Raw genomic sequence first — 26,691 nt, forward strand, 5'->3', positions numbered from 1 at the left:
CCAGCGGCCATGGCTCACGGGCCCAGCCGCTCCGCGGCACGTGGGATCTTCCCGGACCGGGGCGCGAACCCGTGTCCCCTGCATCGGCAGGCGGACTCCCAACCACTGCGCCTCCAGGGAAGCCCGAGTGCTGGTTATCAATCGATCCTATCAGTGTTTATTTTGCTGCTCGAATTGTTCCGCCTTTGGCCGCTGGCAGCTCTTTCGGTTGGATTCTGTGCCCTCCTGCCAGGCCCCGTCATGGTTCTCGGGGGGGGCACGCCCCTCGCCGTTGGCACCGCTAGGCCCGGCCCTGGAGCAGCCGCTTCTCAGGGCGCCCGTTCCCACGCTGGGTGCGGCTTGTGCCGCCGCCTGTTGCCGCAGGGCGCCGCTGCCTCGGGACGCCCGGCGGGCCCGCTGGGAAGGAGATGCACGCACGTGAACCCCCGCTGCTGTGCTTCGGGTTCAGAGCGTGTGGCGTTTTAGGGTGGCAGGGTGGCACACACATTCTGTATTTCTCACCACGCCTGGTTCTGGTGTTGGCTTTTCAGTGAAACGCATTCACTTAAGTGAGTCAGTAAGACTGTAAACTGTCTTCACGTGCTTTCGGGTCACGTGTTGCTGCTACGTTCTTTTTGGCACCAAACTTGGGAGGAACCTGGGTTTGGGGACTTCCTGGGTTTCGGGATGTGGGGTAATAGGTCCAAGAGCAGAGCAGCTGCAGGAGCAGGACTGTTGGTGGAGTCGAGTCGTGTAAACACGGGCTTCGCGGTGTCGCCGAGGTTCAGTGCGGCGCGCCCGTTGGTTCTTAGGGAATGTGTGGTCTGAACGATTTGAAAAGTGGACAGAGGGTCTGAAATCCAAGACTGTTCCATTGGGTGGCTATTGAGTGCTGAGGTTCCCCCCTCAAACCAAGAATATTTTCTCAACGTAAAAGAGAAACTGTTATTCTTGAAGCTGACAGTTAGCAAAATAAGCTTCAAAAAAAATGTACCCGACTTCAGAACTGTGCACGGATGTGCACTTTCTGCTCTTGAAGGGCAGGGAAGGAAGGAAGGCATGGTGCCCACTGGAGGAGGTGTAACCAGCAGAACACACACGTCTGTGTGACAGTGAAAACGTAAACGAGTGGGGCTCCCCCACGGTTTTGACTGCGACAGAAAAAAGCAAAATCCCAAACCACACGATGTCCAGAGAGACACATTGTGGACAGGAGTGTTTAGAAGGTGAGAATTAAGACAAGATAAAACAAAACCAAAAACAAAAATTAACAAAACAGGGGTCAATACTGATACCAGAAGCATAGAATTCAAAGAAAAACAACTGGGGCAGAGAAGGCTTTTCCTATTTTTGGTTGCTGTTCATGCATAATCAGCAGTCTTACCATGACTTGTGACCGTTTGTATGAATGTTTATATGAAAACTTACAGTAGCAAACAGTATGAAGTAAACACAGATGGAACTCCAGGAGAACTGGATAAAAACCTAGCAGTATTGGAATTTGTTAATTCAATTGTTTGCAGAACAAGCAGAAAAAATAAAGATGTAAAATATTTTTACAGTGGAATTAGTAAAGTTGTTGTAATAGATTCTACTCCATGACAGTGGAATATTTATATAAATTAAACTGAACAAATTAGGCGTCAGGAAAACCGTAGCAAAGTCTAGGAAAAAACAGCTTGGTAGTACATGTTTTTGACCGTAATGTGGTAAAACACAGTAATAATCACTTGGAAAACAAAAGAAAACTTAGTAAAAACTCTTGGGTGGAAGAAGAAATAGGAGCTGGTTAGAGACTTCCAGGAGGAGCAGGTGGCCGTGTGGTGGCGTGAACTTGAGCAGGCAGCCTCTCGGGCCCCAGCCTTCTCTGTAAAACAGGCAGAAGAGCACCTGCTGAGGTTCCCGGGGGGCTGGGGGTTTCCGCGGGGCTGCGCTGGGCTGAGGCGGGTGCAGTGCCTGCAGCCCTGGAAAGTTGGCGGTGGTCGTTCTGTGTGGGAGGGCCGGGTGTGCCGAGCAGGGCGCCTTCCTCTTGAACAAGGAGGAGGGGCTGAGTCTTTCAAGACGGAAACAGAACAGACTAAGATGAGTCAGAAATCCTGATTTTTGACGCTGAAGCGTGAAAACCTACTCAGATTTTTAAAAGAATTTGTGTGGGCCAAACAGAGCAGCCTTAAGTGGGTACAGCTCCTGGGCTGCCATTTGCTACATCTGTCTGAGCAGGTTTACAAAGGATAAAGGGGAAGCGTAAGTGAATTCCACGGATTCAGTGGAAAGTAAACAGAAATCCTCTATACTGCGTGATTATAAGTTTGGAGTCCTCGCAACAGGATGCGTGATTTTCCCAGAAGACAGAAATCACCGTTACTCAGAAACCAGCGGCTGGCCGCTGCCGTGGATGCAGCGAGTGTTTCCGGGGCTGAGCTGTGGGCGGGTCCGCTCCTGGTGGAGGCGCGGTCAGCGCCCTGCCCAGGGGCCGCGGGAATGGGAGTCGCCCACGGCCTGGGCGTCTCCGGGATGGTGACTTCTGAGAATAGAACACCGCTCCCCAGAAAACACACTTGGGGTTCGGCAGCGCGTTTGGTCTGCTGTCCCCCAGCGGGTTAGGCAGCCTGAGGTGATTGCGGTAGGAAGTCTGCTTCTCAGGTCTCACGGCGAAGGGTCCCTGAGGAACGGTACTGTCTTCTCAACAGATCCTCCCTTTATTCTGAAAATGGGTTTCTGTTCCTGATGGAAATAGGAACGGAAGGCAGGTTCTGCAGCCAGAAGCCAGCGCCACCCTAACGGTGGGTCACCGAAGGCGTCCTGCTTGGACTCACCGCCGTCGCCCCGTTGCGCCGGTGGGGTCCCGGAGCTCCTGGCCCTTGAGATAAGCTGAGAGGAATGAGCGGGACGTGCAGGGAGGGCTAGACGGTGGCTCAGGGAGGAGAACCCAGAAGGGCCCCCGGAAAGCGGTGGGGCTGAGATGTTACCCAAGAGCCCCGTCTCCGCCGCAGGCGCGCCCTTTGTGGCCGCAGCTCGGAGGAAGGACGGTGGAGAAGGTACCCTTCACAAGGAGGCCGATTCCCAAGCGGGCGGGACCGGAAAGGGAGGGGACAGAGCTGGCCCGCCCGAGGCGCTGCGGCCACGGCAGTCAGGGAGGAGGACGGTGAGTCCGGAGGGCTGTGGGCGGCGCGGAAGGAGCCGGTCCACGGGGCTCGCGGGCTCGCGTAGGGCAGAGGCCTCGTGTGGCCGTACGCGGTGAAGGGCGGTCCTGGCGAGGCCCCAGTCCGGAGGCGGCGCCCAGCACAGGCCCGTCGTCCAGAGCAGCTGGCTGGCAGCGTTTGGGGAACGAGCTCGGAGCCAGCAGGGGGCCAGGCCGCCTGGGGCCTCTGGCTCCCTGTCGGGGCTGGGCTCCCGTGAGAGCGTGATTAGAAGAGGGACGTGGTATGTTCTAAAAGGTGGTTCCACCTGTTCCTGTGACGATAAGCCACAGGGACACGGAGCAGGCAAGGGGAGCAGGGGGCTTCTTGGGGCCCCCCACCGAGGTCGGCACAGTGCCGGTGTGGGTGCCCCGGGCAGGCGGGGCCGGGCCGCCGAGCGCGCACTCTGAGAAGCGGCCAGGGCAGCTCTGCCCGTTCCCGTGAGTGCGTGAGGGCCTCGGGGGACCCTGCGCCCCGGGCAGGACGCACAGTGGGCGGAGGCGCGGGCCTGGAGAGCGTGCAGGGAAGGCTGTGGGTCTCGCCGGGCGCTCACGGTTCGTGCGCACAGACCGTCCGTACGGCCGTGGGAGCAGATTAAGGAGAGCAGCCGGCAGGGCCGTGTGGGCTTCAGGCCCCGGCTTTGCGGTTGGGCGAGGACTCCCGTCCGCGTAGACCGCCCCCTCTGCCGGCCGCGGGCCTGGCTGGCCGTGCGCCCCGCAGGCCTGCGCCCTGGACGGCCCTGGCTCGCTCTGGGGGTCCGACCGCCTTTCTGGGTGGGTCCTCACCTTGCCCTTCCCAGCGGGCCCAGCTTGGCCTCCCGTCCTGGGAGGTGGGCGGGAGGAGGGGACCAGGACCTCGCGCGCGCTGGGTTCCCTGGCCCGTTCCTGCGGGGCGGCCCTGCCGTGGCTCTGGCCCTGTGTGCTGTCCGCCTCCTGGACTTCGGGGCGGCAGTGCCCTCCTGAGGTGCTGCCCAGGAGCTGTGCCTTGGTGCACCGTCACCCGCGTCCCTGTTGCCTGCATGGAGCCCCTCTGGGTGCCACACCACGGCGTCCCTGCGTGCCACTGGGCCCCGACCGACCCGTGGCGAGAAGCACCTCTGAGGGGCAGTGATGTTGCGGCTGCTTCTGTGACCGCAGACCTCGCTGAGGGCCCCTCGGCCCCTTGGTGTTGGCAGGGTGCCCCTGCTCCCTCATCAGCACGTGTGGCTGTGGGCTCGTCTGTACATCCCTGGAAGCACACACGCCTGTACTCGGCGCACGGCCATCAGCGTGAGCTTCGGCACACGGTGCCCCGTCCCGCCCGGCGTCCCACAGAGCTCCTCGTAGACGAGGGCTGGTCCTGTGCCCTGCATCCTGGGCTTCCCCCACCCCGTTCCCTCTCCACGTCCTCACGGCAGCCTGAGGCGTGGCTACTGACGCCCCATTTTTTGGGTAGGAACCTGAGGGGGACGGACCCCACGGTGCAGTCTGCAGAGCCTTCAGGGGCCCGGCGGCACCACGTCGCACGCGGGAAGGCCGTGTCTCGCCGACCTCGAGTGTGGCGGATGCGGTGCTCCCGGGGAGCCAGCACGCGGCCCGGACGACGGCCTCTCTCGGGTTGGGGTCGGGGTGGGCACTGTTGTGTCCTCACCGATGCCAAACAAGGCAGTTGATGCAAGTCATTATGGCCGATTTTTAAAAATCGTAAACCTTCGTCCTTAGGAACCAGAAAGATTTCCCTAATAAGTCAGGCTGGCAGCGTCGTTTCTCATCACAGTCGGGAAGAGGCAGCCGGGCAACAGCACAGGGGCGTTAGGCACATCTGCGGAAGTTCGGAGGAGGGTAGGTACGAAGGGAGAAGCGGTGATTGCTTTCCGATGATGGTTATAAACCCAAGGCAATTGACTCCAGTCATTAGAAATAAGAGGGAAGGATAGGTAGCTGATTGCACAGTGAACCTGCAGGTATCAGATTCGTAGCTTTTCTATTAGAATAATCAGAAAAAAAGTAATGAAAGACAGATCTCACTCATAATGGCATTAACAGTGACAAGGTGTCTCGGGACCCCCAGTGACAAGGATGCCAGGCCTGCTGAGGGCCTCCCCGTACCTGGCTTGAAACACTCTGCTTCTAGTGTTGGTTTTCGTGTCTTATTCAGTTCCTTGAAAATGCCAAAGGAACTTAAAGCCCCCCGTCAGGCTTCAGTTCCTGTGGAAGATGAACTTGGTGAGACTCTGGGTGCGTCTTCAGGAAAGAAACATGGTGGGAGGGCCCTGGGGCCTGAGGCGGGTTGGCCTGTGGGACACTGGGCGCAGAGCAGAGCGTGGGGTCCGGTGAGGGGCTCTGGTGACGCTGGCCTAGTCGGGGAGAAAGGAAGCGGCTTCTTCCTGGGCCTGTGCTCCACTCCGGGGAGACCACGCCCTTCGTTTTGACGGTAGTCGTTTTCCACGGGTATAAACTGCACGTATATCCTTATCTGGAAGAAATGGTACAGTACTCTGCCCTTTCCTGCTAACAACGTGAATGTGTCTCCTCGTGAGGGATCGCTTTTTGTAGTGCATCTTCTCGACAGCTGTGTAGGACTGAGCACGTCCGAAACTGAGAACTCTGCCCCAGTGCCTGTGCGTCCACGCTGTGTCCCGTCGGATCTCCTTCCTTGCGGGAATGGAGGGAGCGGCACCTGCCGCTTCTTGCCGTGTTCTGTGGCTCCGACGAGGAACCCCAGTGGAGAGTGACCACGTGGTCCCCTGCCCCCTGGCTGTGGAGGGCAGGTTCTGAGGCGCAGGGGTGTGCTTGCCAGGGCCTCGCGGCGGAGCTGGGGTGGGCGCACACGTGGTCCGAGCTGGTTCTGTGCTGCCGGCCTCGCCCGGTCTCGCTGGGCCCTGGGAGGGGAGCTGGGGGTCCCGTAGTTCACGGATGGGCCAGGGGTCCGGCGTGCAGTGTGGAGTCCAGCTCCCCCTGCCGTTTGAGGCCCAAAGAGGATGGTCTTTTGAGGTCTTCTTAGTGGAAGCGTATCTGCTGGCTGCATTTCCTCTCCTCTCCCTTCCTTAAAGTCACCCAGCACAGATCAGCGTTTTGGGTAAACGTGGAGAATATTCAGTTCAGTGTGAAGATTGCCTGCCTGGTAAGAGTTTGTGGATTTCCACCGTGGAAAAGGAAGTTCGACTTTTCTTTTGATCGGCTTATTAAATGAGTCACGTTATGTTTAGCGCCACGGCATCTTTTACCGGTGAGGACTCGGGGCTGCATGGTCGTCGTGGGCTCTGTGTGGCGACCCTCGGTTTGCGTTCGCGTGGCTTCAGGCATCCAGAGACGGACGTTTCTCCGTCACGCTCAGGCGTGGGGTCAATTTGTGGCCGTCTTGAGTGTCGATGACACGGTACCCGATGGCACAGTCTGTCATTTGGGGTCGTGTAACAGAACGCCCACCACAGTGGCTCGAGCAGGGAGTCTGGGCAACGCGCGGCCCGTGGGGGTCAGGGTCCCCTCCTCGTGGTGCCGACAGCGGTGCTCTGCCTGGGTCTTGGGCGTGAGAGGGGCCTGGGGGGCCCCAGCCTCCATGCGTTCTCTACTAGCGTCGAGTCGGGGGCCACTGCAGGCCCTCCTGCCCCTTTCCCTCCACAGACGCCTGCTGTGTCTCCACCAGCCTCACCACGCCCTTCGGGAGAGTGCGGAACAGGCCAGGGTCTTCCCGAGCCCCTCGGCCAGGCCCCGTGGGTTGGTCCGGGGACGAGCCCCGTACAGGTGGACGTGGCCAGTTCTCCCGCCCACCCTCCGGCAGCCCTCGCGGGGGCGCGTGTCAAGGTGCTTGGAGTTGGGGCGTGTGGTGGGCCCGTGGGGGGCGCACTGCCCCGGAGACCCTCAGCTTCCCAGCCCCCGCTGCTGCCACGAGACGAGCTGCTGGAGGAGAGGGTCCAGGAAGGCCTGGCGGCACAGGCACCCACACGGGGGTCGCTTTCAGCTGCAGGCCTCCTGTCCTGGGCCCGGTCGTTACCTGGACGGGGGCGGGGGGCGAGCCCCGGCCGAGAGAGCCCTTCACGCCAGCGGCAGCGATTCCTGTAAACGTAGCCGTGGGGGTCTGTGGGGTCACCAGATTCCCAGACACCGGATTGAAGGTACACGTTGAAAAGAGGACTTACGTGATTTCTTTCAGGTTAAGTGTGTGCTGATACAGTAGTTAAAACTGACTTCTCTTGGGCTTATTAATAGTGATATTCTAGTTACTCGCTTTTTAGCAGTGTGGACCTGTCTTCCGTTAAGTATGAAGGAAATGCGGAATCGTGATGTGCAGAAAAAATTAGTGGGGTTTATTTCTGATTTGTACATGTGATTTTTACTTCATTACCCCCTAGTTGAGTAGCATACGTGCCCACATTCATGAATGAAAGCAAAGCTTTGATCGTAGCTCTCGTTTCACAGATAACTTAGAGTGCGACCCACACAGCTGGCACTGAGTCATTGCAGCGTAAATAAGGAGAAATGGCTCAGATTCATCTCAGCTTTATGCCGTATGACTACATAATGAATATTAAATGTACATCATTTAAATCTTTTCTACTTTTAAAACTGACTTCAAAAGATGCATTATTTGGTGGCTTCCTTAATTTACTCCATAGTGGTTTCATGTATTCCTTGAAGTAGGTCTTGGTATGTTCATTTAGATTAAAAAATGAAGTCGGACCCTTCAGCAGAGTAAGGCTGACCGTGCTATATGGGCTTCGTCCAACGTAAACGAGGTGAATCTTCAGCTGCACAGTTGGGATGAAACTATATTTAAAGCACACGAGCGTTTTATTAAAACATTTTTTTAATTGGCAAAAATGTATGTTTACCAGTCTCAGTGCTCACGCAGACACCAGCCACCGGGGAGCAGGCCGGCAGTGCACTCCTCTCGATGCATTTTTCAGTGTAATTTTCCTTTTGATATTTTATAATTGTCAAAGTTTAACGTGTCTTCTTTTGACTGGGTCTGCGTTTCTGATAATTGCAGCGGTAACTCACGTTTTCAGATGAAGAATGTTCACTTCTAGAAAGTATATTTAAGAAAACTTTAAAAATAAGTAAAATTTCAATTTATGTACAGATTTGTATGGCGGGGAAATATGTGAGGGTGATAAAAGACTTTAAAGCATAACAGTGATGCAGGTAAAATTCCAGAGGTGGCTAGAACAACACAGGCCCCAGGAGGACGGCGGGGGGGGGGGGGGACATCGAATTCCTCCCTGTTGAAGGGGAGGGAGTGAGTCCTGCTGGGAGCAGCAGGGGCGTCAGGCTCCTGGGGCAGGCGGAGAACTGGGGCTGGACCCAGAGGAGACACGCACACATGGAGGGGAGTCGGCAGTGAGACCCCGGGGATGGGGCCCGCAGGCTGGCTCTTCGGGCAGCAGAGCCAGCCGTGCCCGTCAGAAGGGAGACACAACCTAAATAGCCGGCCAACCTCTCGTGGTTTTCATCTTTAACTTGAGGTCAATTAGACGTTTTCCTAAAGACATGTTTTCTGGAAGTAGCGAGTCGTTCAGTCTCACTTGTTCTTTTGGCGTTGTTACATTCAACAACGTTTAATTGGGTGCTTTTATTAAGTGAGCTTGTATGCTGCTCACCGTAAGGTTGTCTTTGTGAGGCCGTTCCCGTGCCTGTGTCTGCCCGGCAGTGACAGCGCCTCCACCCCTGCGTGCTCGCTGTGCGCTGGGCTCGGTCCTGCGCCCTGAGCACATCCACGTGGTCCATCCTCCCCACACTCTGCAGTGGGAGCCCCAGGCCAGAGCTCAGCTCGCCTGTCCAGGGTCAGGGAGAGTTGGTGGTGGAACCAGCGTTGAATCCAGGGTTCCTGTGTCAGAAAAACCCTTTCTGGGCGTTAAGATGTTCTCTTTTTTCTTTGTGCTTAATTTTTTAAAAAAGCATGTTGTTAGGAAACCAAGAAAAAGTGATGATTTTTGCGAAGGAAGCTGCACAGAAAGAGCCACTTAGCAGGTGCTGAGGTGCCGGCTTGCGAAGGAAGCTGCACAGAAAGAGCCACTTAGCAGGTGCTGAGGTGCCGGCAGGGGGGCGCGGGGCGGGGGATGCAGCCGGCTTCCCTCCCTTTTTCCGTGAGCTTGGTCGTGCTCCGTGTGTCAGGGACCCCGCGTGCCCCAGGCTTCGAGGGTGAGGAGGAGTCCACCCTCGAGGACGGCGTGGCCTGAGCCGTCTGTGCGGAAGACACGAGAGCCCTGCTCAGCTTCTAAGTGGAGGCCTGGTCTCGGCCTCTTCCCTCTGGCTGAGCGGCCGTGAGTCTGGGGGCCTTGTGTGTTTCAGGAGCCGCGGGGCCCGCACTGAGCACGGGGGAAGGCGACGTCCGTGCCGGCCCAGGAGCCTCCCTGTGGGGCAGCCTCGCAGTGCCCGGTGTGGCTCTGCCATGCGTCCAGGTCCAGCTGCTGCAGGTAAGAGCCCGTGAGCCGTCCTGCCCCGTCCTGCACCCCTCCTGTCCGTCACTCCGCTGTGTCCACGCTTCCCCTCGGGCAGGATTCGCATTCCCCGTGTGCAGCTCCCCTGCAGCCTGCCCTCTGCGCTCCGTCCCGCTCCTGCCCGAGGTCCTGTGGCCGCACCGCAGACAGCTGGCAGTGCGTCTGGCTCCTTGTGCTGTTGGGTCCCCCGGACTTGGCTTCTCTCCTCACGGGGCCGGGTGAAGGCAGCGTGCTCATCCTGTGCCAGGATGCACCCGGAGGAGGTGGCCTTTGTGGAAATGGTGCTGGGCTCGTTTCTCTCTTATTTTCTCTGCCGCACTGAGCCCCCCAGGGCAGGACCGGCCACCACTTGGGCTGCACCCGGGCCAGTGGGGACCTGCAGCCGCGGCTGCTCCCACCTCCGTGGCTCCGGGGACACGGTCACCTTCAGCCTCGCTTTCCAGGGGCTGGAAGATGATTTGGAAGGGTTTTGGGAGAGAAGAAGTTTAAACGCTGAGGATATGTAGCTCTGACCCAGCCTCTTTGAGCACCTCTGTGTACTCGGCTCTCGGGCCGCGGGGCCATGCAGCTGGGCCTCGAGCTGGGCTCGGGGGAGGGCTCCGGTCACTGCTGGGCCTCAGGCCGCCCCTGGAAGGCGGGTGCGCTGGTTCTGCTGCGTCTCAAGGTAGCGGGACTCCTCGGGCCAAGGTGACTGAGCTGTGTGCGGTTGCCTTCCCAGGATGACCCCTCAGGGGACGTGGTCTTCCCGTTGGCGCCCGGCCCGCAGCCTCCCGTCTCCCAACCCCTGCTTGCTGTCGATCTGCCTGTCTACGTCCTCCAGGTCTGGATGTCTCTTTGCTCTTTGGGTTCGTTGAGACTCACGAAGCTTCCGGCTTCCTGAGGCTTCTTCCTGAGGTGGCCCTGCGTGGGACTCGCTGGGTGGGTTGCCAGGGTGTTTCTCCACTTTGTGGAAGAGGTGGGTACGGGACCGAGACATAAAAGGTGGAGCGTACAGCTGGGATTCACTCGTCACGGTAGATGGGGTGGAATTTAATACGGTCTTCAAGGGTCATACGTTTTAGAATTGTGGAAGTTGGGCTGGCCAGATTTTAGCCTGTGGGGAAATAGGCTAAGCTGAGTATGGATAGCAGTGGATAATTGAGACTTGGGTATAAAATTAATGAAGTATGTAGCTTATCCAATTTCAAACGTGTATGTAAGAAACAAACGGTAATTTTGGTTTTCTTAAATTCAAATTGGGCTGTTCGACATTTTCCGTAACATTAGAAGTGAATGTTGAATGGAGCGCGGGGGCGGGGGTGAACTGGAGGGCGTGCGGTCACAGTGTCCGGAAGGCCTCACGGCCGTCCCCTCCATCCGTCGGGTGTTCCTCATCTCAGGGTCTCAGGGTCGTGTACAAGTGAGCCAGGGGGTCGCTGTGGCCTGGAACCTAGTGCTGACAGTTGTTCCCTGCAGGCGGCGGGCCAGGTGGTGGTGGTGTGGCCACGTGGCTGGAGCCCGTCCGCGCTGATGCCGCGGATGGCAGCTCGTGACCGGGAGTGGGGGGCGCTCCCGGAGCGAGTGGGGAGGGTCAGGGAGGACAGTCCCATCTCTGAGGAAACCCAGAGCAGAGGACTGAGTTCACCTTTGCTTAGTTTTGTTGATACTCCTTCAAGATATATGCTTAAAATAGGGGGGAAACGGGTGTCTTCAATGAAGGGAGGCCAGGGGCACGTGTGGGCCTGCTGTGCTGCGGTTGCCGAGCTCACCGCTGTGCTTGGTTTCGCAGGAGGTGCTCCCTGCAGCTGGAGGGCCCACTGGGCCTGAGGACATGTGGAGCTCGGGCAGCACGGTCGGCCTGTGGGCCCTGCAGTGAAACCAGCTCTGCCTGGGCCGAGGGCGCCGCTTGGAAGGCTGGCCTCATTCTTCAGAGACTTTGGGTACTTTTCGCAAGTGTTTTTCTTACATTTTATCAGGGACCCGTTTGGGGCCATACCATCCTCTCAGGGCAGAGCGTGCCTTTTCCCGCTCGGCTGTGCACGCGGCCTGCATCTGCCTGAGCTTGCTGCGTGTAAAAACGGCCGCCCAGGGAGGAGGACGGAGCCTCCGCGGTGGCCCCTGACGGGGCTTCAGCAGTGGGCGCAGCGTCTGGCTGAGAGCAAACAGGCTGTCCCCGCCCTCGGTGGGGGTTGCGGTTGAGCTGGGGTGGCACCAGGTCTAGTGGCCCAGGCGGCCTGGTGTCAGGGGAACGTGACGGGTGACGCCCCCAGGCCCTGTCGCAGCCCTTGCACAGACCAAATATAGAGTTAAACCTTTTAAAGTGATGATTTTTCTGAGTTCTGAATTTGGGTCGGTTTGTACAGCCACGTTCTGAGCACGGAGGTACGTGCGTGGCCCGTGGCTTCTTGAGGGTGAAGGGGTGCCCGTGTCCCCGTGTGTTTTCACGGAGTGAGGTCCGTCCTGAGAACAGACAAGTCAGTGAACGTGCACGTCAGTGGGCCGGACAGGGCTCTCAGAAAAGGTGTTTTGCCTCGTGCCTTCGCAGTGTTCTGTTCAGATGCTGTTTTGATTCTCGGGCTTGGGATCATCCCAGCTCTGCCCATTCTGTGCGTCTCTCTTGAGTTTTGGGAATGAGACTTCTGCTTTCTGCCGTGACTCCTCTGTGTCCTGCGTGGGGGAGGGGGTGTCTCCATCTCTAGATGGTGCTCCCCGAAGCCGCGCCTGGACCTCTGTCCCGCACACCCCCGGCGGGCGTCCCCCTGAGGTGCTCCGGACTTCCGTTTCCTGGGCACCGAGGTCCCTGCTGACTTTGGGCCCAACTCCTCACGCAAGTGAATTAAAAGTTTTTGTACGGCCGCGCATGGAAAGTTGACGTTTTTCCCTTGATCCGTAGCAGTAACCCATCGGTCCAGCTTGCTGATTCCCCTTCCCGTCTTTCTTTGTATGGGGGCTGATCCCACACTCACCTTGGGGTGGAATTGGGGTTCCAGTTTTTTTACACTCCTCTGATCGTTAAAATCTAAGCAGAGATTTGTTCTAATGAAAGAGAAAAAGCTCCTCTGATCGTTAAAATCTAAGCAGCGATTTGTTCTAATGAAAGAGAAAAAGCTCCTCTGATCGTTAAAATCTAAGCAGCGATTTGTTCTAATGAAAGAGAAAAAGCAAAAGCAGGGACAGGAATGCTGGGAGCAGAAGAGGGGGTGAGCAACGACAGCCCTGAAGCCAGGCTCCGTGTCCCGAGCTCGGGGACAGAGGGTGTCCTTCCTGCTGCACTACATCCGGGCTGCGTGGGCTCCAGACAGCGCCCCCCGCCAAGTGCACAGGCGCCTCTTGGTTCAGCGCCTTCAGGCCGCAGTGCCCTGCCGTCCACACAGGCACGCACGCTCGCCGGCAAGCGCTCCTGACCTCAGGCTCCATCCCGGGCTCAGGCAGCAGCAGCTCCAGAGAGTGTGTGTGCGTCCTCGACCGACTGGCAGAGGCCAGGGTCAGCCGCCCTGGGGGTCCGGCTGGGGAGAAACCACACCCTGTTCCCATGGGCACGAGGGAAGGTTCTCCTGAGCGGCAGGGACGCCTGGGCTCCTTAGGAAGGTCCAGATGCTGGTTCTGAGGTGCCATCCAGCCCCGCTTCACTCCTCAGTAGCCAGTGGGCGAGGAAGCAGAGTGCCAGGAGGCTGGTCCCGAGGAGGTCGCCCAGCCCCGTGAGGTAGGGGATGCAGTGGTCATCCGGGTCCAGGGCCTGGTTCCACGTCAGCCGAACCGTCGCTTCCGCCAGGTACAGCAGGATCGTCACCTGTCACGAGGTGAGCAGACACAAGGTGATGGCCGAGGAGAAAGCCCATGTCGCCAAGAAACCAGCACATGTCAAGAGCGGACACCACGGTGGACACAGCCACCCCAGGCCCTCCCTGGGCTCCTCTCGGGTGTGACGCGCAGCTCGGAGGCCGCCCAGCTCCGCCACCGGCTCGGAGACTCGGACAGGGGTCTGGCTGGTGCAGCTCGGACTTCCCGGAGGCCCACCCGGGGCAGCTCCGGCCAGCTGGCCCTTCGTGGAGGCACCTCAAGCCCTGGTCAGGTCCCGGGGCCCCGCAGCCACTTCCCTGCAGCTGCTCTGGACAGTTTCCCAGGCTCCCCAGCCTGTCCTTCAGGGTCACAGACATGCTGACGCCACCCTCATGGGAGTGCCCACCAGAGCCCACCATTACCCTGCAGAGGCCCCGGCCCTCCCAGCTAGAGTCTTGGAAAACGGCCTGACTGAAGTCCACACGTGCCCGTAGCAGTGTGTCTGGATCACGCCCCTGGGGCTGGATGGACTGACTGGACTTCTCGAAGGTGGGGACTGTGTCCTGCGTGTCCAGGGACCTCTCCCAGGATGGGACCCAGGGGCCATCGTTACCTGGACCAGGCCCGCCAGCAGGTAGAGCCCCACGAAGGTTTTGTCGTTTGGGACTGACTGGCCTTCCACCAGGTAGATGATGGAGAAGAAGATGAGGTGGCCCGGAACCACCAGGAAGAGCAGGACGCGGGCCGACGTGGAGTTGATCTCTGGAAGAAACAGAGCAGGGGAGGCACCGTGAGCTGCTGGCAGGGAGGCGCCCACGGCCCCTCTGCCTGCTGTGCCCCTGCTTACGGAGCAGCTGCGTGTGCAGCGTGTCCGGCGACGGGGACGAGGCCTGTCATTCCCTCGGGAGCTGACGACGTAGGAGGAGAGAAAGACCAGCATCAAGTAGCAGAAACAAACGAAAGTCATCTCAAACGTGACGGGTTCTAAGCGGAAGGCTGACAGGGCTGTGGGGAGGGGGACGCCGAGGCCCCGGGCGGAGGAAGAGGCCGTGCAGGGCTTCCGGGGGGCCGGAGGCTCCGGCGTGGCAGCCCCTCCCGTGCGCGGGGCCCGCGGACGCCCGTCAGCGCACTCTGCTCAGCGTCCGTGCTCACGGGTTTGAGACGCTACGCGAAATGGGATTTCACGGTTTACAACCGCCGTGAAACCACCCGTGGGGACGCGACAGCTTCTCAGGCAGAAACGAGGAACTGCAGGGAGAAGTCCGTCTCCGTTTCCTTCTGAGTAACCATAAAGCGTTTGTTTCATCAGCTAAAGAAAGCAAAGGAGGACAAATCAAACTACAAAGTCTACCGTAAAATAACTTGTAGAGAGAGTGTGAGGACGCACAAGAGCACCAGAATCTGTTCGTGGTGAAAATTTAGACGAGGGTTAATTTTAAAAAGACGATTTTAAAAAAAACTTACAAAGGCAAAAACAATATAATTACTATTGGCAGCTGGCATTAAAACTCAAGAAAATCTACGGGAAAATCAAACAGCGAGAATTCAGTAAAATATGTGCTATTTTCCCCCCAAATCCATAAGCTGTGACCTGACCTGCAATGATGGTGTTAGGAGGTGGTCAGGTCACTAGAGTGGAGCCCCCATGAGTGAAGGGCCCCCGAAGAGCTCCCTCACCCCCTTCTTCCCTGTCTGTGGACCAGGAGGCTGGCCTCACCAGGCACCCAATGTGCTGGTGCCCTGACCTTGGATGTCCAGCCTCCAGAGCTGTGAGAAACGTGTGTTGTTTATAAGCCCCCAGTCTGTGATTCTCAGACAGGTGCATGCTGAAATACACGCAGTACAGGGTAAAGAGCCTTTCTATATACAGATGACAAGTCAGAAAATATACGGGGACCCCACCCTTTAGACAGGATGAGGCAGACACACTTCCTGTCCCTCTCACCACTCATCCAACAGCCCTGGACGTCATATGAAATGAACAGAAGATTCTGGAAGGTGGAGGGACGAGGCGGGCGGGCCAGGGCTCCGCAGCCCAGGGAGCCGCACGAGGTGAGGTCCCTGAGCTGTCGCCTTGCATCCCAGACCAGATGCTGGGGAGTCAGAACCCGAAGGGTCAGTGGCCACAGAAGACAACTCGGCACGAGCCCCCCGTCCTGGCCCCGGAGGTGAGAGGCTGGAGGTTGGGGGGGTAGCTAGGCCCCCTCCCTCCCGGCAAGGCGGGGGCAGAGGAATAGGACTTGAAAAAGTAACAAAAAAGACACAACACTGCGTTGGGTCCCCGGTTCTCAGAACAGACTCCGTGGTCCTTCCTCAAGCTTCGGGCCCTGCAGGACCAGCGCCTGCCCCTCGGGGCCTCTCCCCAGCCCCCAGCCCCGGCTCGTCCTCAGAGGGGATTCCTCCCGTCACACTTTCCGCGGCCCTTCCGAGCACGGCACGACTTGGAATCCCGCGTGCGTCTGCTCTGCTGGAGCGTGTCTGTCCCCAGGGGTAGGATCGGCTCCTCCGTCTCACACTGTAACCTGGAGATGGTCGGTGTGCCTCTGGCTGAGCGAATGGACCCGTGAAGTCCACGTTGGCGCGTCGGGGCTGGTCTGAGGAGTCTAGTGCCACAGACACCAGATTCTTAAAGAACGGGCCACACGGCCTCTGGAAGACCCCATACCCACCTGAGCTGCAGAACGTGGAGCGGGGGTTAGGCCAGCGTTCTTTCATCCCGAGGGGCAGGATCCCAGGCGTGCTCCACAGGTGCAGGTACGTGGAGATCCGGCTGGTCTGAATGGCCACCAGGTTGCCACCAACACCTGCAAAGAGAATCTGGTTTCTCCTTTTTCATGCCAGTCTCTGGGTTCTATCCCTTATTTTAAGTCCAGCTTCTCCAGGAAGCCTTCCTTGACTGGTTCAGCCCTTGATTTCTTTTCTTTCCCTCCCACTTGCCCACAGATCTTGTGTCTGGCACCAAACAAGGGTGGCCTGGGCCTCGTGAATGAGGTATCGAGGTAGTAGCTGCATCACCTTGACAGCTGGCAGCTCTTACGGAGAAGGTGGTGTGATGGGGGAGGGAGGGAGGGAAGTGGGGGGGAGGGAGGGAGGGAAGTGGGGGGGAGGGAGGGAGGGAAGTGGGGGGGAGGGAGGTCTCCGGAAGCCACGCAAGGAAGGAACAGACCGAACACTGGAATGTCTGAGAAAACGAAAGGAACTTTTCACCTCAAGGCGGGAAGGAGAGGAAAGAGGGCCGAGAGTGAGGGGAGGGAGGGTCGTGTGGCAGCCGAGCTGGGGCTCACGGGGGTGGGGGAGGCTCTTGGCGTCCTGGGGAGCCGACTGGCCAGCTCTCCTGGGGCCACAGGCCCCAGCGGCAAAGGCCCCTCGGAGCCCCTGCAAGCAGAGGGCGGGGCCTGCCCCTGGCGACTGCCCCCTTTAGAGGGCGGTTGGGTTGCCCACTGCCTCATCCCCTTGGAGGTCGACCCCTAACTGGGCCAGATGTGCCCCGGCTGCTCCAGAGGATGCAAAAGAATGGCCATGGGCAGAGGATGGCTGCAAATCTGTTTTGCTTGGCCCACGATGATTTTTTTTAAAAAAAGGAAAGAAATAAATTGGCGGCCTTTATACATTAGGCCCTTAATCCAGGTTTCTGTCTCCCTGGGGCTCCGTTTCCGCCAGCCCGCAACCGGCCAGCCACCACGCGGGTCGCCCAGGAGCCCGCCCTGCACTGCTCGCCACCGCCCGCCTCGCCTCCCTGCGGAAGTCATTCGCGGAGCTCACTCAGCCCCTACAGACACCGAGCAGAGGACCCCAGGGGACTCCCTAGGCCTGTGGCCCCTGGGCCAGCTGCTGCTGTCCCCCTTGCAGTGGCCGGCCTGGCGCCGGGCGCCGCGCACACGGCCCGGGCAGTGGGTTGTCACGCTCGTTCCTCCCTGACCAGCCGGCCCCACTTACAGAGCCTCACCAGAAACTGGACACAAGCCGAGCTGGGGCTAAATGCCCACAGAGTTAAGCCTGGAAGGTGAACCAGTGGAGGGTCCAGAGGGGACCCAGGGGATGGAGGAGATTGAGGCAAGCTGATTCCTGCCCCCCCCCCCAAACCGTGAACCAGTGTTGTCACTGCCTTGCATTCTAACGAGAAGACAGGAATCCTGGTTTCTCTGTGTAAGTGCCTGAGTTTTAAGTGTCATCAGTGAGTCCAAGTTAAAATAAAAGGAAAGCTACGAGAGGCCCACACCCTGGTTCTGAAGCCACACTTGGCCTCAGGTGCCAGCAGATCCCGGGTTGAAGCCTTCAAGGCTCTGGGATCAGCTCTGGTCCTGGGGGCCCTTGAGGGCAGGTGTGACCTGTAGGAGCCGGGGGCAGCGCTGCCTCCCGGGGTCGGGCCCGGACCTCCGAGATCACTGCTCTTCTGGCCCCACCACCCAGAACCCAGGTGGCGGGACCCAGTACCTACCACAAATGATGGGGGCAAATACGGCCATGCCTTGGAATTGCTGCTTGGAGATGGTCTTGTTCAAGATGAGCCCCCCGATACTGCGGGGGGAGATGGCAGACGATTATAGAGTGGACGCTGGCCAACCCTCAGACTGCCCTGTCCGCCTGTCCCCCTCCCAGAACACCCGTGGTGGCCGAGCTGGCCTCCCGTGTCCTCCGGTGCCGCACGTGGCTCCCACCTCTGTTCCGAGTCTCGGCTGTTGCAGAAGGCCTGTGGGAGACGTCAGCCACTGAAAACACCAGGCCCTTTCCGAGGCCACTTAGCTGGCTGGGCCCTGCCACGTGACAGCCCTGAGGTGCTCTCGGCAGGAAGTGGGGCCCATGTGACGTCGCCCGCCCCCGCTCCCGAAGCCTCTCAGCACCCGGCGCACCGGCCGTGGGGCTTAGCGCCGGCCTGGCGTCCGGGAGCTTCTGGAAGCAAAGACGCCTTGGCCACAGCCTCCGCTCCCCAAGACAGCCGGGGGAGCACGTTGGAAAGGACCGGGGTGGCCCCCGTCAGGGTCCACAAGCAGAAAGGGCCCCAGGGACGGGGCTGGAGGGCCCAGGGCCCCGGAGCACTGATTCCTCAGCCCTGTAGGTGTCACCGGTGGCTGGGCTGCGGGAAATGGCCTTCACAGAGCTGTGGCCGTGAGGCCAGCTCAGCGGGGCCAGGCCAGCTCAGCGGGGGAGCGGGAACGTGGCTGGTGCGCGTCTCCTGTGAACAGGGCTGCCCCTCAGAATACGCCAGGCCCAGGGTTCTTGGGGGAGATGAGGAGCGAAGAGCGCGGTGAAGGCGCCTGAGGCCACGGCTCACCCCACCCGGATCCCGAGGCGTCGCCACGCGCGCACCTGCTCACGAGCATCGCCAGGACGATGGGGAACCACCCGACCTTCAGGATCTTCACGACGGGCGGGTTCTGCTTGGCGATGAGGATGCACGCGGCGGTCAGGGCCGTGAAGCCGATGCAGACCAGCGGCGTCAGATACCGACTATCTGGGGGCAAGAGAGAGGGGTGCGTGGGGCTGTGGCCTGGGTGGCGGAGGTGACAGGTGTGTTGGGGGGGCCTCAGGGCCCCAGAGGCCTGGGGAGCAGCTCCCATCCCCACCAGTCTGGATGAACCACCCCTGCACCTCCCGTCATGCGGCTGAGGGGCTCCTGTCCACCTCGACCGTGCCGCACCTGCATTTGCTTCGCTGACGCCTTTGCGGCTCTCCCGACACACGCGCCCTCCTCGGCCTGCTCTCAGCCCGGCCTCGCTATCCACGGCTCCGTATACGGGATCGTGACCGTGGCCAATGCCGCGCTCGGCACTTCGTGTACCCAGCTCTCCTGCTCTCACCGACCTGCTCGCACGGCCTGGGAGGAGGTGGCCAAGCAGGACACGCCCGTGGGCAGCAATGCCGGCTCTGCTCCTGCTGAGGCCACCCCGGGGGGACCGCTCGGCACCCACGTTCTCACAGGGGCTCGTGTCCGTGTCACCTCCAGGCGGCAGGAGCCACGAGGACGGACCTCGGCCTGATCAACCTCGGGAATCTGGGCCCCTGCCGGAGCCCAACGCACGGGGCATGTGTGGCCCCTCACCCGCCCGCCTCTCACCCGCACACATGGTGACTCACCGGCCTTGTGGAGAAGCGCCCGCCAACCCCAGCCACGCCCAGAGCAGAGCCCCCCCCCCCGCCCAGTGTGCGAGCCTGGCCTGGGGCCCCTGCCCTTTTCCGCAGGAAACAGCTGTGGCCATCCCTGTGCCCTGAGCGTCCTGGGCAGGAGGTGGGCCCGAGGCCTCGGCGCGTGTCCGCTGGCCTGGACGCGGCAGCGGGAGCGTCACCACTCAGGGCCGTAGCCGCCCAGCCGCGGTGGCTGTCTCCCTGGTGACAGCGTAGGCGCAGCGGCCGCAGGCTCACCCTCGTCAGCGAGGACCCACCTGACTGCTGCCCAGCCGGAACTCCCGCGATAACCCAGTGTCTCACTGCAGGGATGGGTGACCCAGCAGGACTTGACGTCCAGGGTGTGTGTGGAGGCACAGGGCTGGGTGCAGACGGGAGGAGGGCCCGGGGAGGCCGGGAGCTCAAAGTTAACTTTGCAAATCAGACTCCATAACTAGTCCGTGCACAAATCCTTGAAATTCAGTGTGTTTGAAGAGTAAAATTAGGGCGTCTTACTGTTAGATCTTCATCTCCACTTTGTGAACTTGCAGCATCTCCCAAACCGTCCCTTTCTATTGCTGCAGGCCTTTCCTGGATGGCTGGGGCTCGCGGAGCCGCGCCACCCTCACTGGGAGCGTTTCCTGGGCCACTTCTGTTGCCCACGTGTAAAAACCGGCGATTCTTTAAACCCCTGGGTCCACGGGCCCACCACGCCCCACGTTTAAGCTTCATTGCTCGCCACTCCACCCATGGAAGCCGTGACCACACTCGGAACTGACATCTGCTAGACCCGGACAGGCGTGCAGCCATCCTGGGGGGGCCACAGCAGGTGGGAGGCCACAGACGGGACACGCGGAGCGGGTGCTCAGCTGTGCGAACGCAGTGAGGGAGCCGCCAGCGAGGGGCTGCCGTGTGTCCACAGCGTCCAGGGCGCGAGCCAAGCTGTGTCCCCAGGTGGACCTGGGCAACGTCGTGGGGGGGGGGTGACCACAAGGTCTTGTTCCCAGAACGTGTGCAAACGCCCCCTTGGCGGCTGACCACGTCACAGGCCACCTTCTAAGCAGCCTGGCTTCCGCCTCCTTGGCTGTGACACTCCTGCCTGGAGTCACCTCTCGGGCAGCTGGTGTGTGTCCGGCGTGACCTATGCCCCCCGCGAGGAGGTGCTCTGGCGCCCAGACCAGCCTCTGTCAGGTAGACACTGACAGCGTGAACATCTGCTGCCCGGAGAGACCTGTCCCCGTGGTGCACTGGAAAAGCCGGCGGCTTTCCAACGGGGGGCGACCCGCATCTGCCCAGTGACCCCAGGCCTCGCCTATAGAAGGACAGACCCCAGCCTCGGGCCCTACCTCTGTGTTTGTGGAAGAAGCTGCTGACGAAAGCCAGGAGGGACAAGGTGATGAGGTCTCCCAGGCTGGCCGCGATGGGCGTCGCGATGTTGTCCGGGTTGACCCCGAGCTTTCGAGCGCCGATTACTATGCAGACCATCAGCATCCCTGCCGGGGGAGGGGACAGGCGGCTGGTGAGCGGGTGGCGCGGCTGCCCAGGAGCTCGCTGCACCCACGGAGCCGCCCGCTCTCGGGGTCCCTTCCCTGCACTGGGGCCGCGAGGCTTGGACTCTGCCCTGTGTCTCGCGGGCTTGACGCTGTGGAGCGGCCCAAGCACTCTGATAACCCCCTGAACCGTCGGGGAGACGCGGGCAGGTGGTTCCTGGGCTCCCAACCTTGGAAACTACAGGTGTGATGCTCACAGCCCTCCTGGCAGGAAGATGGACCCCAAACTGCTGAGCAGCAGGAGCCCCGGCGGAGCGGGGGACAACTGGCCCCGTGAGTGGTTTCCAAGGGGCAAAGCCTGTGGGGAAGATGGCAGGCTGGGGTCTGGGACGGGCTGGGGCAGCAGTGCAGGTGGTCCCTGGAGGGAGGGAGGGACGGAGGGACGGAAGGGGGCACACAGAAGGCAGCATGGCACTGGGGGCCCTGAGGGGCTGCCAGGGCCCAGCACGTGGCCGCGAGTGCAGGGCAACGTCCCTGCTGGACCTGAGAGGCCCTTCCTCATGGCCGCTACACCTCCCAGGACCTGCTGTTCTGACTCGGTTCTGAGGCCACTGTGACGTGCTTCCACCCCCACCCCATGCCACACTGCCTGGGACAAACTCCAACAGCATCTTGTGTGGCCTTTAAGAAGACACTTTGCATCTTGGCCACTGCTGTTTTAACGCCGGACCCAGCGTTCTGTAACTCTAAAAGTAATCAGAGTTACCACGTTGGTGCCATCGAAAGCTGCTGGCCACAGTCTGTGCTGTTTTGTGACCAGGTCCCAGCAACTTTATTCTTTGGCAGTGTCATTTGTAAGTGAATCGACACTGCTTGGCTGAGCCGGTGGTCTGGTGACAATCCCACAGGGATGCGTAGAGGACACCACCGGTTTGAGATCACTTATTACAAACCACTAGCACCACCGCCCGGCTTTATGGCTCAGACAGGCCAAGGTCATGCTGTGACCCACCAGCCACGCTTCCTGAGTCCCCCTCATCTTGGGACAGTCCTGGCTATGCCCTTGGCACTGAGGTGCACCCCATCTGAGGCCTCAGTCTTCTCATCTGTAAAACAGGAGCTAGGATGGCCCACGGGAACGGCACTGCCTTCTGGAGACTTGGTGTCTCCTAGGCTCTGTTCTCTCAGAAGGTTCAGCCCTTCCTTGGCCCAGACGTGCAGGCATGCAGCAGGTCTGCGAATTTGCTCCTGGGCTTCCGCGCTCTGGCCCTGCCCCGACCTGGGCTCCTGCACGGGGATGCAGCCGCCTGGTAGGAACCACAGCCACCGAATGACCAGCTGCATCCTGCTGGGGGTCAGGCGAGTGAACAGTCAACTTTACAAGGCTACCCCTCTTCCTGGACCTGCATGCGCTTTGCACGATACACACAGACACACGGTCCAGAGAGAACCAGTGTGACCACTGTCCATTCAGAAAACCTGGGAGCTGGCTGGTGCCTGGGTTAAGTGTGGAAAGAACCACGGGCTCTGCACTCACACTACTTGCTTGTTGTTGGTGGAGGAGCGGACAGTACACAACTGAACAAGCGTGTGAAGCAAACACAGCGCGACTGAGAGTGAGTCAGGGGAGGCCGCGAGACTGGAGTCACCGTGTGCTCGTGCACCGAGGGATCACCCCGAACTAGGATGAGCCCGGCAGCGTTGGGCCCCCAGCGTGTCCCGGGCTCGGGGACAGAAGCTGGCACACAGGAGGCTCGGGCAGTGCTGAGTGGTGAACAGATGCGCAGCCACGGGGCCCCCCGCTGATGCGCTTGAGCTCCCCGGGGCTGAGGCGGCGTGGCAGGAGCAGGGTGGGGACAGCAGATGGTAGAAGAGGACACGCAGACCCCTCTCGGAGGAGCTGCCGTCACGCAGGGAGCTGAGACATAAAGTAAGGGACAAGAGAGCTTCAGATATTCGCAAGCGCTCCCAAAAGGAGCGTGAAGCGTGGTGGCCTCAGGCGGGGGAGGGGGTGCACGACCTGCCTGGGCCCTCTCGCTGGCCAGTCACAGACAGACAGATGTGTCTCCGCCCCAGCAGAGGGCAGGGACCCCCTCGCCGCCCTCCAGGTCAAGGTGGGTGTGAAGATCCAGCGGCGCCCCGACCCGCGCAGGACCCCGAGGGCTGCTCACCCAGGGCGCAGGCCGCCAAGAAGGCGGTGATGACGCTGCTGGCGCACAGCACCTCCGCCTCTGCCGCGTCCAGCTCCTGCCCCGACGCTGCGCCCAGAAGCAGGGCCGCCACGGCGGCCAGGAGCCCCACGACGGCGGCCTGCACCTGCCGGCAGGAACCAGACGTGAGGCAGGCCTGCTGACCTCGCCCGAGAGCAACAAAGCCGACACCCCCTTCAGCCCGATCCCTGCGGAAACCGCTGCCCTGTCCCGTCCTTCCCCGTCATCTTGTGTAGGGTCCTTGGTAAAGGGCCCCCCGTGTTTCCTCACAGCCCCTCTCACTGGTCTGGACAAAAGTGCTGTGATCTCCAGCAGCACAGACAGTGCCCCTGGCCCCTGGAAACGCCCAGGACCCCCGGGAGACACCAAAGCTGTCGGAGCTGAGGCCCCAGCGTACATGCGAGGCCAGTCAGGCTCCGCAGACGAGAACACGCCCCGGCCCACACACGGAATTCCACTCAGGGTCCCAAGATTTTTCATGGCACCTGACAACTCATTTTAAATTTCACAAAAATGAGCAGATGTGCAAGAATAGCCATAACTTTGAGAAAGAAAATGGAAATTTTGGCCTGTTCATTATGAATATGTATTTTAAAGCTATAATATTAAAACTGGGTGGCTTGGCAGAGAAATAGACAAATAGGTCAGCAGGACAGAACGGGGTCCAGGAATTGAACCGTGAATATGTGAAAATTTTAAATTTAATGTACGAAAATTTAATCACGAATAGATGAAAGTTTACTATGATAAAGGTGGCATTTCAAAGCAGGATGGAATACATAAGGTACGAGAAACCGGGTATTTGCTTGGAAAAATAGATTCTGACTTTATACCGTTCACACACATATACCTAAACATAAAAACCTAAAGTGTGAAACGGATGAAAATACTGAATAATGTGTTTCAGATTTTGGATTAGGGAAGGCCTCCGGGAAGGCCTCCTACTAAAGATGAAACATATAAAATCTATACAGAAAAATACAAGTAAGATTTACAAAGTCCAAGCATGACTTCTGTGTGATAAAAGACACTACAAAACAAAGGCAGGGATAGACTTGGAGAAAATATTTCCGTGTTACATAACGAATAAAAGATTAGTATCCAGAATAATGAGTCCATTTTACCAAATCAACAATAACCGTAATGATAATAAAAAGATAATGTGATAGAACAATGCATAAGGGATATGACAGGTAATCCACAGAAAGGAAATACAAATGGCTAAGAAACACACAAAAGATGATCAAGTCCCTAGTAATCAGGAAAATTTTAAATAAAATCCCAATTGGAAGGTTAGGATTAGGGTTATTTGTAGCCAGGGCTGGTTCTCCTCTATTAAAAAGTAAGTGCTGTTTGATTTTCTTGGCACTGGGGTCTCTGCTCATCGGGTAAATGGATGGATGGAGTATACTTATTACCTGTCAGATGAAGTGAAGTTAAAACTCAAAGGTCGACAGAACAAAGTACACAAGGACAAACACGCGGGACGATGGTTGTCTTACACACTGACGGTGGTAAAACTGATACAGGAATTCTGGGAGGAAATTTGTCTAAGTTATCCAAATACCTGATGATCTAGCATTTTCCCAGGGAAACGTACACATGTGGACAAAGAGGCACATAATCATGATGGTGATTGGAGCTGCTCTGTACAGGGTGACATCCATTCGTTAAGTCACTATTAAGAGAAAAGTGCTATTTACGAAGTTACACGTATAGTATGTTTTCTGCATAGAAACATGGGAACTCATGTGGTCTGTGTCTGTGGGCACGTCCATGTGTCTGCAAACACAGAAAGTGTTTAAAAGAGTCCTTCCCATGCTGGTGAGCTTATGGGGAACTAATAATTGACTTTTTTTTTTTTTTTTTAATAAATAAATTTATTTATTTACTTTTGGCTGAGTTGGGTCTTCGTTGCTGCGCGCTAGAGTACAGGCTCGGTAGTTGTGGCGCATGGGCTTAGTTGCCCCGCGGCACGTGGGATCTTCCCGGACCAGGGCTCGAACCCGTGTCCCCTGCACTGGCAGGCGGATTCTTTAACCACTGCGCCACCAGGGAAGTCCCATGTCAATTATTAATACTAGTGCTGTTATTGCACCAAGAAATCAGATATTTTGTAATCCTTTCGGGAAACATCTAGAGCCTTAAACGGTTCATACCTTGTGAACTTGTGGGAGGTTCTCTTAGGAAATCTATGCAAAAGGAGAACACTCTGACTGCAGTATAGCTTACAGAGTAGGCGCCTGTAACTGCAGGTGCCCCGCAGGGCGATGGGTCTGTGAGCGGACAGGCCGAGCTCGGCAGGTCTGCACAGGCCCCGCAGAGGCAGCCCCTGGCTGCCCTTCCCTCTTAGCCGTGAGGTCCTGGCTCATGTATCACTATTGTCGTGATAGAATATACTGAAGTTATTTAAAAAGTTTAAGTATGGAACCTACTGCATCCTTTATGCTTTGATGTTAAGCTTTTTAAAAAATGGAGGAGACTAACTGCATCCATGCTGTGACAGGACCACGTGCCAGGCCAGGGCCTGCCCACAGCAGGACCTAATCAACACTGGTTGAGGAGGATTCGGTAGGAAAAGAAACGCAAAAGCAGCGACTGTCGCCGAGGCGTTTACCAGCCACCCCTGCAGAGCCTCTGCCGGGGCCTCGTGACAGCTTTAACCTCCAGGGGCTTCAGCCACACCTCGGTGGACGAGGCAGACGTCTAAACACAGAACTGCGTCCAGGACGGCCTGACAGCGCCCGCAAGGCCCGGAGAGGCAGCCAGTGCCAGGCTGGAGCCGGGTCTGAGGAGAGTCCCCACCGGGTGATGGGGAGGGGAATGGACGTCCCAGGAGGGGAGGGGGGCCGGCAAAGGGGCTCCAGGGGGAGGAGGCCCCATGAGCTCGAGGGCTGGAAAAGGCCAGGCAGGGGCCGTGCAGGAGCGCACTGGAGCCCAGGCGCCTGGACGGGGAGGCCAGGGCAGCGGGGCTGGGCTGCAGGCGGCCCAGGGGAGGGTCCTCAGAGTGGCCAGACGTAAGGGCGAGGGACACAGGCAGGCTGAGGGCTGCTGGGTTTCTAGCGGGTCAGACGGGAGTGCCGCTCACCCGGCAGGCGAATCCCACCCGACGAGCCGCACGGCAGCCCGTCTTACCGATGAGGCCCCTGAGCTGGGCCACCCCCGAGCGAGCTTCCAGCCCAAACCAGACGGAGTCAGGGACTTCAAAGAGGGGTGTGAGGAGGGCAGGCCACGGGGCCGGATCTGGGGACACCGCTCTGGAGATGCCCGGCGGAGAGCTGGAAACGGGCTCCGGAGCCCAGGTGAGAGAGAGGTCAAGGCCCCTCCTGAGTCTGTGTGTCCTGCCCAGGGCAGCCTGCTGGTCAGTGACGGTCTCGCCTGCACGCCAGTGCGACCTGGGTTCAGTTCTCGGTGTGGCCACAGCCCGCCCCGGCCGGAGGAGCCCAGGAGGCTCTGGATACCAACGCTTCCGTCCAGATCCAGGCCCAGCCTACTGCTACCTCGGGCTTCCTGGCTCCGTGAGACCCGCCCCCACCCCACGGCGACCCCATGGT

General features: G+C 59.0%; 2 protein-coding genes across 5 annotated transcripts in view; one reads left to right on the top strand and one right to left on the bottom strand.

The window, feature by feature from the left end:
- ZXDC (ZXD family zinc finger C) overlaps positions 1-12,446 on the top strand; it is a 28,138-nt gene extending 15,692 nt beyond the window's left edge. Inside the window, exons 9-11 of one of the 2 annotated variants that reach the window (XM_007104493.4) lie at positions 9,428-9,552; positions 10,295-10,396; positions 11,345-12,434. In XM_007104493.4, coding sequence (XP_007104555.2) covers positions 9,428-9,552; positions 10,295-10,396; positions 11,345-11,431 — 314 coding nt within the window. In that variant the 3' untranslated portion in view covers positions 11,432-12,434. Of the gene's footprint in view, positions 1-9,427; positions 9,553-10,294; positions 10,397-11,344 lie in introns of both variants that reach the window. The other variant, XM_055079898.1, reaches the window with a different exon arrangement.
- A 296-nt stretch (positions 12,447-12,742) lies between these two features.
- Positions 12,743-26,691, bottom strand: part of SLC41A3 (solute carrier family 41 member 3) — a 46,948-nt gene continuing 32,999 nt past the window's right edge. Inside the window, exons 4-10 of one of the 3 annotated variants that reach the window (XM_028479018.2) lie at positions 23,099-23,243; positions 20,784-20,930; positions 18,643-18,787; positions 17,774-17,853; positions 16,005-16,139; positions 13,949-14,097; positions 12,743-13,345 (exon numbers count right to left, since the gene is read on the bottom strand). In XM_028479018.2, coding sequence (XP_028334819.1) covers positions 13,136-13,345; positions 13,949-14,097; positions 16,005-16,139; positions 17,774-17,853; positions 18,643-18,787; positions 20,784-20,930; positions 23,099-23,243 — 1,011 coding nt within the window. In that variant the 3' untranslated portion in view covers positions 12,743-13,135. Of the gene's footprint in view, positions 14,098-14,182; positions 14,244-16,004; positions 16,140-17,773; positions 17,854-18,642; positions 18,788-20,783; positions 23,244-26,691 lie in introns of those variants that run through there. The other 2 variants (XM_028479017.2, XM_028479016.2) reach the window with 2 other exon arrangements.

This window comes from Physeter macrocephalus, chromosome 18 (assembly GCF_002837175.3).
Source record: "Physeter macrocephalus isolate SW-GA chromosome 18, ASM283717v5, whole genome shotgun sequence".
Lineage (NCBI taxonomy): Eukaryota > Metazoa > Chordata > Mammalia > Artiodactyla > Physeteridae > Physeter > Physeter macrocephalus.